The 12,117-nt window shown below is 33.1% G+C and overlaps 1 protein-coding gene across 16 annotated transcripts in view; it reads right to left on the reverse strand.

Moving 5' to 3' along the window:
- SHCBP1L (SHC binding and spindle associated 1 like) overlaps window positions 1-12,117 on the reverse strand; it is a 111,404-nt gene that overhangs the window by 19,802 nt on the left and 79,485 nt on the right. For all 16 annotated transcript variants that reach the window (XR_012501439.1, XR_012501438.1, XR_012501437.1 and 13 more), the window contains 3 exons: window positions 9,333-9,547; window positions 8,505-8,591; window positions 8,215-8,433 (listed from right to left, as the gene is read on the reverse strand). Coding sequence is in view for 6 of the 16 variants with exons in the window: in XM_074349924.1 (XP_074206025.1) it covers window positions 8,215-8,433; window positions 8,505-8,591; window positions 9,333-9,547 (521 nt within the window). In the remaining 10 variants the exon portion in view is untranslated. The remainder of the gene's footprint in view (window positions 1-8,214; window positions 8,434-8,504; window positions 8,592-9,332; window positions 9,548-12,117) is intronic.

Consider the following 12,117-nt stretch of genomic DNA (forward strand, 5'->3'; position numbering starts at 1 on the left):
TCATAATCCATGGAATTGAGAGATGGGTTATGTCTGTGACACTGAGGTATAAGATGTTTTTGGGACAAGCCTAATTTTAGATACTATGTTTAATTAACAGATTTTTTTTTTGTTTCAAAGGATAAAGTCCCCATAGATACAGCTGGCTGCTGGCCTCCCAGCAGAATAACTCCAGCTTCTTTCTTCATTGTTTTCTGTTTACTGTTCAGCACTTTTAGTTAATTCCACTCATTCTCTTCTTTATGCTTCTCTTTACAGGTCCTGTTTCCTATCAATCATTTAAGTGTCATCAAACAAAGGAAAAAAATTGAGTGTAACTTTTACCATTACTGTCAGACAAAAGGGCCACTCCTTTTCCAACAGATGTAGATTTACCAGTAGTCTCCTCAGGTATAATCTTTTCGGTTCTCTGCAGCACTTTGACTACTGCTTGATGCTAATGGAATGCAGCATTAGTACCATTATTTTTCAGCTTATATTTCAATTATCGATATTTTTTGAAGCTTAACATTTCAGGAAGTTACTTTTAAAACTTTATCATGCCAATTATTAAATTTCGAATTCCAAGATATTAGCAATGTCCTCCAAAGCAAAAGTTTGATTTAGTATTTCAAAATCAAAGCCATTCAGCATTTTTACACCAATTTAAGCAAGTGGTTTTGATTTTGAGAAAGAAAAATATTCATGATTTTTCACCATATACCTAATTATTGGTTGTTCAAAAAGAAAAGCATCATGCATGCAGGAAACCCGGTAGTTTATGATACAATCCTAGTTTGAAAATTAAAGGACATTTATCAGAGATTTTTAAAAATTGTACCCTATTTTAAGTAAACCATTCTATAAGATTTCACAAATGTATACACCCATTTAACTCATAATAATCAATATACAAAACATTCCCATCACAGATAAGCTCCCCATGCATCTTTGCAGTCAGTCCTCCACACAAACTCCCAGAAATCCACTGACCTGCTCTCTGTCATAGATCTCCCTTTCTTGGAATTTTTAAAGAGAATTTTAAAGTGGAATATGCTATGTACTCTCGTGTCTGTCTTTTTTCAGTCAGGCTATTTTGGGATTCATCATGTTATTCTGTGTATCAGCAATTTCTTTATACTGCTGAGCACTATTTCATTACAGGATTCTTTACATACAAGATCCTGTTATTTGTAAATAGAGATAATTTCACCTTTTCCTTTCTGACTTGGAGGTATTTTATTTCCTTTTTCTTGACTATTGCTCTGGCTAGAACCTCTAGTACAATTTGAATAGAAGTGACAAGAGTGGACATCCTTGTCTTGTTTCTGGTCTTAGAGGGGGAAACATTCATTCTTTCACCAGTAAGTATGATGTTCGTTATAGGTTTTTCATAGATGGCCTAAAACAGGTTGAGAAAGATCACTTCTATTCTAAGATTTTGAGAATTTTTATCATGAGTGTTGAATTTTATCAAATGCTTTTTCTGTGACTATTGAAATGATAATGTGGCTTTATTGTGTATTACATTAATTTATTTTCATATGTTAAACCAATCTTGCATTCCTGGGATAAATCCCACTTGGTCATATCTGATTCTTTTTATATGTTGCTAGACTCAGTTTGTTAATGTATTATTGAGAATTTTGCATCTGTATGCAGAATATTTTCTGTAGTTTTCTTTTCTTGTGATGTCTTTCGATAGTTTTGGTATCAGGGTAACAACAGTAGCTTCATAAAATGAGTTGGGGAGGTGTTCCCTTCTCTTTCACTTTTTGGAAAAGTTTATAAAGAACTGGTATTCATTTTTCTTTAAACGTTTGGTAGAACTCACCAATGAAGACATCTGGTTCTTGGTTTTTGTGAGTAGTTTCTTGAATTTGTTAATCTAATCTCCTTAGTTGCTCTAGGTCCATTCAAATTCTCTGCTTTTGCCTGAGACAGTTTTGTGACCATAGGTAATTGATTTTAGGTTTTTGATCATAGGTTTAGGTTTTTGATCATAGGTTTAGGTTTTTGATCATAGATTTTAGGTTACTGATCATAGGTTTTTGATCATATGATATATGATCAACATCATATGATATATGATATATTGATCATAGGTTATTGATCATAGGTTTTTGATCTAGGTTATCTGTTGGCATATGATTGCTCACACGATTCCTTAATTCTTTTTATATCTGTCCGGTTTTCATATGGATATGTTTTCAACGTATTTGGGTAAATACCAACTAGGAGTACAATTGCTGGGTTGTATGGTTAGACTAAGTTTAGCTTTTAAGATACTACCCAAACTGTCTTCCAAAGAGGATGTACTATTTTGCATTTCCATAAACAATGAATGTATTCCTATTGCTCTACATCCTTGCCAGTAATTGGTATAGGCAGATTGTTTTTTTGGTTTTTTTTTTTTTTTTTTTTTTTTTGCTTTTTTAACCATTCTAATAGGTTGTAATTGATTCTTATTTTAATTTGTAATCCCCTAATGACAATCTTGACCATCTTTTTAAATGCTTATTTACCATCTATATATTTTCTTTGGTGAGGTGTCCAAATCCTTTTCCCATTTTTAACTGGGCTATTTGCTATCTGTGGATGCAATTTAAGAGATTTACATATATATTAGATACAAGTCTTTCATTAGATACTTTTGGCAAATATTTTCTCCAGATCCATGGCTTACTTTTCATTCTCTTAAGTGTCTTTCACAGAGTAGAACTTTTTCATCTCAATAAAATAATTTTATCATTTTTTTCTCTCATGGATCATACTTTTGGTGTTATATCTAAAAGCTCCTCATTGCCAAACCCAAGGTCACATAGGTTTTTCTCCTATTTTATTCTAGAAGCCATACAGTTTATTTTACAGTTAGGTATATGGGTCACTTCGAATTAATTTTGTGAAAGGTGTAAGGTCTGTATCTAGTTCATGTTTCTGCATATGAATACTCAATTATTCTAACACCATTTTTTGAAAAGAATATCCTTCATCCATTTCATTTCCTTTGTCAAAAATTGACAAAGACAAATATTATATGATATCACTTATATGTGGAATCTAAAAAAGTGACACAAGTGAACTTATTTATAAAACAGAAACAGACTCACAGACATAGAAAACAAATTTATGGTTACCAAAGGGGAAAGGAGGGGGTATAAATTAGGAGTTTGGGATTGACAGATACAAACTATTATATACAGAATAGATAAACAACAAGGTCCTACTGTATAGCACAGGGAACCATATTCAATAGCTTGTAATAACCTAAAATGAAAAAGAATTGAAAAAAATATATTTGTCTGTAGAACTGAATCATTATGCTGCAATCAGAAACCAACAAACATTATAAATCAACTATACTTCAATAAAAAATAAAGTGACTATTGATATAGTTGGATTAATATCTAGTATATTTGTAACATATTTCTATTTGTTATATTATTTTTCCCCTTCTTTTCTGCCTCTTCTAGTTTTAGCTGAGCATTTTGTGATTCCATTTTATCTACCCTCTTAACACATTATTTGCCATGTCACTCAAATCTGGGTGACAACTGTGTTTCCTCAGGGACTCCCTCACCCAGATATGGGTGATGCTTTCCTTCATCCAATTATGCACAATTTATTCTGAATCTATTTCATGCAGAATAATGACATTCCAAGAAGAAATAAAACTGTAAAGAGGTTGAAAATTGAAAATAAAAAATTGTTTTTTAAAACAATTCTAATGATACTGGAAAAACAGATTAATTATAAGCACATACATTGTTAGTGCATCACACGGTGGTGAAATGTGAATTTGGGCCCCACAGGAAACCCACCCAATCCACAGTGGGTAATCAACATGTGAGCATATCAATTTAAAAAAAAATTAGTTTGCCATATAGATGGCAATATACATTTGTAACTAAGTCCATCTTCAAATAACACTATACTACTTCACATGTAGTACAGGTACCTTTTAACAGAGTATTTTCCCAATTCTCCCCTCCCATCCCTTCTGATATTACTGTCACTTATTTAACCAATCCATATACTATTATCACCTAATATCATAAGTACTATTATTTTAAATAGGTAGCTTTCAGACCAATTGAGAATAAGAAAGGATTTTATTTTCCCTTCTTTTATTTCTTCTCCAAAGCTCTCCTTTTGTATACATAGATCTGAGTTTCTGACCTTTAATAACTTTTCTTCTCCCTCAAGAACTTCCTTTAGCCTTTCTTGCAGGGCCAGTCTATTGGTGACAAATTTCCTTGGTTTTCTGGCTAAGAAAGCTATTTCCCCTTAACTTTTGAAGTATAATTTCACTGGATATAGAATTCTCAGATGATGGTCTTCTTTTAACATGTGAGTATTTCATTCCACTCTCATCTTGTTTTCATGGTGTCTTATAAGAAATCTGTTGTATTTCTCACTCTTGTCACCTATCGGTAAGGTTGCCCCCCTAACCCCTTGGCTTTTTTCAAGATTTTTTCTTTATCTGTGGTTTTCTTCAGTTTGAATATGATATTGCCTAATTTATACATTTTTTGGTATTTATTTATCCTCTTTGGTGTTCTCTAAGCCTCCTGGATTGGTGGTTTGGTGTCTGCATTTAATTGGGGGTAATTTTCACCACTATTTTTTTTTTCTGCTGTATTTGCTCCCTTCTCTTCTGGTATTCCAATTACACAGATGCTACATTCTTTGAAACTGTTCCACAGTTGTTGGATGTTCTGGTTTTTTTTTTTCTTTCATTCTTTTTTCTCTTTACATTTCAGTTTGAGACAATTCTACTGATATATCTTCAAGCTCTCTGATTCCTTCCTCACTTGTGTCCCATTTATTAAGTCTTTCAAAGGTATTCTTCATTTCTATTTACAATGTTTTTGATTTTTAGCATTATCTTTTTTTGAAGATTTATTTAATTTTTTTTGGAAAATTTTACTAAGTGACTATTTTATATTATTTTTGTGAGCTTTTGGGGGGAGGGAATCAATTAGATTTATGTATTTATTTATTTACTGGAGGCACTGGGGATTGAACCCAGGACCTCATGCATGCTAGGCACACACTCTACCGTTGAGCTATACCCTCCCCCATCTTTTAATTCATTCTTAGTTTCCATCTTCTGCCTACATCTGCTCTTCCATGTTGTGTACTTTTTTTTCCACTAAAGCCTTTAACATATTAATCAGTTATTTTAAATTTCCTTTCTGATTAATTTCAAAGTCATACCTGAGTCTGTTTCATATGCTTGCCTTCCCTCTTAGTTTTTTCTTGCCTTTTAGCATATCTTACAGTTTTTTGTTGAAAGCCAGGCATGATGTATTGGCTAATAGGAAGTAAGGTAGATAGGCTTTTAGTGTGAGGTTTTATATTAATCTGACCAGGAGATAGCCTGTGTTTGTTTGGTGTAGCTTTCGGTTTCAGAGGCTTCACATTCCAGTAGTTTCCATATTTCTGTATCCTCTATATCTTTGGGCCTCCTTTAAAACTCTTTTGTAGAAGATTTTGTGTCTTGCAGCTCTTTTCACTATAATCCAGTTATTATACTGGAGCCCTGTCGCTATCATTTTAAGGTTCCGCAGAGAGGAAGTGTTCTGTACTCTTATGATTAAGTATCAGTCTTTTAGTGAGTCTATGTCCCTGGACACAATCTTCACAAGTGTTTCTTAATCCCCTCTTCCTCCAGATAGGCAGGCTAGAGTGGGGCAGAGTTAGGGAAATGCCCTTCCTCTAGGTGGGAAAAAGCTCTGGTAAAAGTTTTTTCCCCAGGGGAGCAGATCTTTGTTATGGAGCATGCTCTGGGTATATTTCAAAATGCTTACTTTTCTCTTCACCTTGCCAGAGTCACAATGGGATCTTTCTTGGCTATTTACCTGAGAACCTAGTAAGATTCCCAGAGGTAAAAATACACAAAGGTATGGGGTCTCCCTAAGAACAGCGGCCCTCCAGGAGTTTCTCACTCTCAAAATAGTCAACATTCAGCCTCCAGCAATCTATCAAAATTACCATTTAAATGTCCTTACAATTTATGGCTCTGGTGGGTTCTGTTCAAGGTAAAAAGTTCTTAGCTGTGACTCTGAATTTACCTCTCTCTCCAGATTTCAGGGTGGCAGTTTGCCCTGTGATCTCAGTTCTATAATGGGTCCAATAAAGTAATTTTCAGTTTGTTCAGCTTTTTTCTTGTAAGGATAGGAGTGATGACTCATAAGACCTTTGCAAGTCAGAGCAGAATCTGGAAATCCTTGGTTCTGTTTTATAGTTTTAATTTCTCTGTTGAGATTCTCTGTATACTTATGAACAGTACATTTTCCTTTAACTCTTTGAACATACTTATAATAGCTGCTTTGAAGTTTTCATCTGACAAATGTAACACCTGGCCCACTCAAAATCAGATTCTATTACCTCACCTTTTTCCTCAGTATGGATCTAATTTTCCAGTTTCTTTGCATGTCTATTAATTTTTGGTTGAACACTGGAGATTCTGGATAATTCTATCCAAAGAGAATCTTTGGATCCTAGTAACTCTGGACTGTGTTACGTTCTTCTAAGGATTGTTAGTCTTGCATTCTAGCAGGCAGTTAGCTTGCCTAGCTTCAAAATGCAAAATGTTTCCCTAGAGGTATGCAGCAGCTGACATCTCTGCTCAGTTCTCTCAACTTCCATGCTTCAACATCATGATGCCTTATTTAGCAAAGTTCCCAGATTTCTCTCCTCTGTCATTGCTAGCATAGTTTAGCGGGCAGCCAAGGAGCTAAGCAGAGTTTATGCTCAAATTTGAGGTCTCACCCTTTCTGCAGTTCTCCCACTTTCAGAATATCCTAACTAAATTTCCAGCTGCCCTGACAGCCTGAACTCTGTCCTCTGACACCTTGAAACAGTTACTGCGTTCTTTGCTGCCAGATCTGAGAACTGATGACCATTAGACAAGAAAGCCACAAGTTCCCATTTCTTACCCATTCCAAGGATAAATATATTTTAAGGATAAACTTTTCTGGTTGCTGCCTGCTTTTGGTCATTTAGTAGTACCTTCAAATAGATGGAGACTTTTAATGTTTTGTCCTGATTTCATAATTGTTATCTATGGAAGGGTTTGACCAATTAACCACCACCCCATAATGAGATTTTCTGTGACTGTAACTTTTAAGATGACAGAACTCTGTGTTGCCTTATACCATTAGAATCTAAAGTCAAGTGATGATAAGAACTTGTATTAAAGTTCAGGTTTTTTTTTGAATCTGGATTTCTAGATAAGTGGATTTCAAAAATCTTATCTATACTGATTTCCCAAAGTAATCCTAAGGTTTTATCACACAGGAATCCAAATAACAATGAAACATCAAAAACAGGCACTAGAATGAGACTGTTAGTGATTTTTTTAAAAGGTCAAACTGGAAAGAAAATACAAAAAGATTTAGGCTAATAAGTAATAGTTAGACTAATAAAATATGGCTCAGAATTCCTAAGGCAAAGAATGAGTAAAGGTGGAACACAAGGAAGGAGTTTAACAATTAAGTATGAAATAGTTGTTAAGTCCTTTGGCTGCACTCAAGATTTTCCATTAATTTTGGGAACATGAGCAAGACTTCTTGTTTCCTCTCAACTTAAAATAAAGACAGAAATATAAACTTTACTGCACAGTAATGTAAATAAGTATTTTAATACAGTTGGAAGTATTCTGGAGAATGACGCTGTTTAAATCTGCATTGTTTTATCATCAAAAACAACTCATTAACTTATTTTGGTTAGAAAAGAAGAAATTATGACACACCCAATTTAGTCAACTCTCTATCTACTTTGCATATTATATGTGGAGAAGGTCTAACTACTCTTTTCCTATGTTCTGGCCAAAGTCAAGAAGGAGAAGAAGGAGAAAAAGAAGAGAAAAGAAGGAAGATTAGGAGGAAGCATAAGGAGGAAAAGGAGGAGGAGGAGAAAAGAAGGTAAAGAAAAAAGGTAAGGAAAAAACTAGATTTATGAAAATTTTTCTCTTTTTTTTTCTTTTTCAAATCTTGGTATGAGATTTTTTTCATCAAAAAAATCCAAAGCAATGATTTCAGTGAATTCAGCTAATATAAAAATAATTTTCCAATGTTGGTAGCTGCACTTTGTGTTTATCTAAGAAACTGGACATCTACTTTAATAATCTATTTCAATCAGGGTAACATATATGACAAGGTAAGTGATACAATAAAAGAATGACCATATAATCTTTTTGTTTCCATTTAAAATAGAGCAAGTTATTACCGGAGACGTAAATCTTCCCACATTTTCAATAATCCACAGAGCATTACTATCTCATAGTATTTTTTCCAGCATTCAACAGCCTCTGCTGCAGATGGATCTTCTTTAATATTACTCTGATACTCAACGAGCTCAACACGCTTGTTTTTATACTTCTCCAAAGTTTTTTTGAAACGTTGTGCAATAGGACCAGGTATTGTTCCATCTTGTATATCACACCACCTGAAAAGTAACAGTACAGTTACAATGTCTATCTTATATAATGTGATGAATAAGTTTTTAGCTATACTTACAAATTAATTCTTTCTTCAATCAAAGCAGCGTAATTCTCACAACTTTCTTCATCATCCCAGTCCCTCCAAAGAAAGTCATAAAAAAACCTATGATAAATCAAATTGAGGTGAAAGTGATCAAAATCAGCCAGCAGCAGGTTCAGAATTAAAAAGACATTCTGATGTCACAAATCTTTATATGAATCTTAATTGCTAAGAAAAATATTTTAAAATGATCTTTCAGTGAACTAATATTAAAAGTAAAACTTTAAAAAATAAATCTGGATTCTATTTTAGGTTATTACAGATAGGATGTTTCTTGAAGTGGGATTGTAAAATTCAAGTTCCAAATTTCATAGATTGTGGCTATGATTTTGTTTACCAAAGAAATAATACTTGAGATATAATTGTATTGTATATTGTTGAGGGAGCATTGTAAAAATAAAAACATGCCCCCAAATATTCTTTACTATATTCATGGATAACTTCTCTCAAATGATATCAATTTGTAATGGGGATGATGGTATCTAGTATCTGTAATGACTTTAAATGTGAAAAATGAATTCTAATATATTTAAGAAGCTTAAATATGAACAGAATTTAGTGTTACATATTTCCAGAACTTTTAAAACTCAATTTCGTAACATATAATACCAAAAATTGCAAACTTCATTGCCCATATATATTTCTGCAAGAGAAAATGTTTCAAGTAAGAGTTACAAATAAATTCATTAAAAACAGATGAATTCAGCAATAAAATTAAATCAAATAAAGTGCCTATATGAATAAAACTTATATTAAATTAACTTTTTGAATGTGAGAACTTTAAGAAGTAAGAAGCTCTAATACCTTACAACTTCCAAGGCCAAAGCAATATCATGTAAATCAGAATCTTGTCCTTCAACAGGGTACACTTCCAAGAGAGGCACATTATGTTCTAGCTCTTCCAAAATCTCATTGACCAAATTCCTTGGAATATTTGCAATGTTAGAAGAAAAGGGCTCAGCAATAGAAACAGTAACATTGAAACAAGATGATGAGCTTGGGCATGGTTTACAAGTCACCTAAGATAAATGTTATAAAATTTGTAATTACATGTGAAAGTAAACCACAAGGATTCTATCTCATATATGGGCCACTTAACAAAATTTCTTCTTTTAAGTTTTTATGACTTCTCTAACCATCAATATACATAATAATAATTAGATCAATGTTAAAAAAATGTCAATACAACTTTTCAAGCCCTACTTCTTAAATAACATTAGTTTTAACACCTTTATTGTGGTAATATTCCTATATAGTAAACTACACATATTTTAGATGTACAATTTGATGAATTTTGATAGACTAAATTACATTAGTTTTTAAGGTTCATGAGAGGAATTGCCTAAGTTTGAGTTTCCAGATTTTTGGATTTTATAAAACAGTAGTATTACAAAAATTTTTTGACTAATTTTGCCATGAAAGTATGTTTTTAAAAATCCTACTATTTATATTACATTATTTGTAAAAGAAGGAGTAATCAAATACCAAAAAAAGTAGAAAGAACATAATCAAAGAGTAAAGTCCTGAAATTGAATAAATTTAGCTTCATAAACAACACACTATATTGTTTACTTGTCTCATTTCACCAAAATATAGTGATAACCTCCAGCATGTCTGAAAACCAGTGCCTGAGAACCAGAGTTGACAGTAGCTTTAAAAATTAATAACTTATAACTGAAAGTTTGTACCCTTTTACCAATTTTTGTTAATTTTTAATTTTGTGTTAATATTTAGTATAAGTTATTAATTTTTCTGAGGACCTAATAAATAACATAGCGACTATAGTTGATAATATTATATTGTATATTTGAAACTTCCCAAGAGAGAACTTAAATGTTTTCACTAAAAAAGAGAGGGTAAATATGTGAGGTGATAGACGTGTTAGTTAATTTAATGGGAGGAAATCCTTTCACAATGTGTATTTATATCAAATCATCACATTATACACCTTATCTTTCAACTTTTTCAATTATATCACAAAGCTGAAAAAACAAACACTTCCAATAATCAATTTTGAAATTTATTAAGTACACATCCAGTAAAATTATTTTTAGGTAGAATTTATTTACCTAACACTACTTATAGCAGCTTTATTCATGACTGCCAAAACTTGGAAACAACTAGTAAGTCCTTCATTGAAGAATGGATAACAAACTGTGGTACACCCAGACAATGGAATATTATTCAGTGCTAAAAAGGAATGAGCCATCAAGCCATGAACAGACATGGAGGAACCTTAAATACACGTTACTAAGTGAAAGAAACCAATCTGAAAAGGTTGTATACCATGTGATCCCAACTATGTGACATCCTTGAAAAGGGAAAACTTTTTTCCTACTCTTATACTTAACTGGTAGCATAGAATTCTAAGTTAGAATATCACTTTTCTTGAAAATGTATTTTCTTAGCCTTTTAAAGTTACTGTTGAGATGTCAAATGCTATTCTGCCTCTTGACCATTTACATGAACCTATTGTTTCTCTAATATTCCTCGACCTTCTCTTTGGCCTTCATATTCTCAAATTTCACTCTGTGCTAACAATCAGTGGGACCTTTCAATCTGGAAATTCATATCCTTTTGCTCTGGGAAACTTTCATGATTTGACAATTTGTTTTCCCCTGTTATTCTTGTTTTCTCCTCTTCCTACTTCTCTCACTCTCCTCCTCTCCTCCCCTCATGTTCTCTCTCTGGAACATTTATTTGGATGTTGGACTTGATCCCCTAATTACTCTCCTCTCTTTTCATTTCTTAGGCCTTCAGTGCTACTTTATGAGAGATTTACTCAACTTTATCTTCTAGTGCTTCTAATCCTTCTAAAACTAAAGTTTTTCACTTCTGCTATCATATTTTTAATTTCCAAAAGCTCTCTTCCTTTCTTGGAATTTTCCCATCATATCGGTTCCAGTTCTTGTTTCATGAATGCTTTGTCCTTTCTGAGAATACAGTTTTATATATGTGTGTATTTATCTTCTCCTTATCATGTTTCTTCCAAATGTCTTTTCTGCTATTTTAACCACCCTTTTGATATTAGAGTTTCCTCAAATGTCTGGTGACCATTGGCTGTCTGCTCATATTTAAGAGTGGAGCACTATAAAAGTAACTGGAAGGTCTGTGTGTATGAGTGGAACACGTCTACTCTGGATTCACTGTAGGATGTTTTCCATGGGAACTTCACATATTGGTACTTTGGGTCTTTTCTTTTGAACTGACCAGAGAAAAATCTTCCAACTCTCATGCCCAGAGGGATATATCTTAGCTGCCTCTATTCTAGAAGCAGAACTGGAGTAGAAGGCAAAAGGATCCTAACATTCAGTACCAGTAGACTGTCACTGTCACTTATTCCCTTCTTTCTAGTGGGATACTCCCATCCTTAACCATACTTCTCAAGCTAGCTTCTTAAATCTGTAGATTTGTCTTTTGCCAAGTTTGGGGAATTTCAGCCATTACTTCCCTCTTTTTTTTTTTTTTTCCCCAGCCCAACCTTTTTTCCTTTCTTCTAAGACTCTAAAGACATGAACGTTAGGTCTTTTGTTATAGTCCAACGTGTCCCTGAGGCTCTGTTCATTTTTTTTTTTCAGTCTATTTTCTC

This window comes from Camelus bactrianus, chromosome 21 (genome assembly GCF_048773025.1).
Source record: "Camelus bactrianus isolate YW-2024 breed Bactrian camel chromosome 21, ASM4877302v1, whole genome shotgun sequence".
Taxonomy (NCBI): Eukaryota; Metazoa; Chordata; class Mammalia; order Artiodactyla; family Camelidae; genus Camelus; species Camelus bactrianus.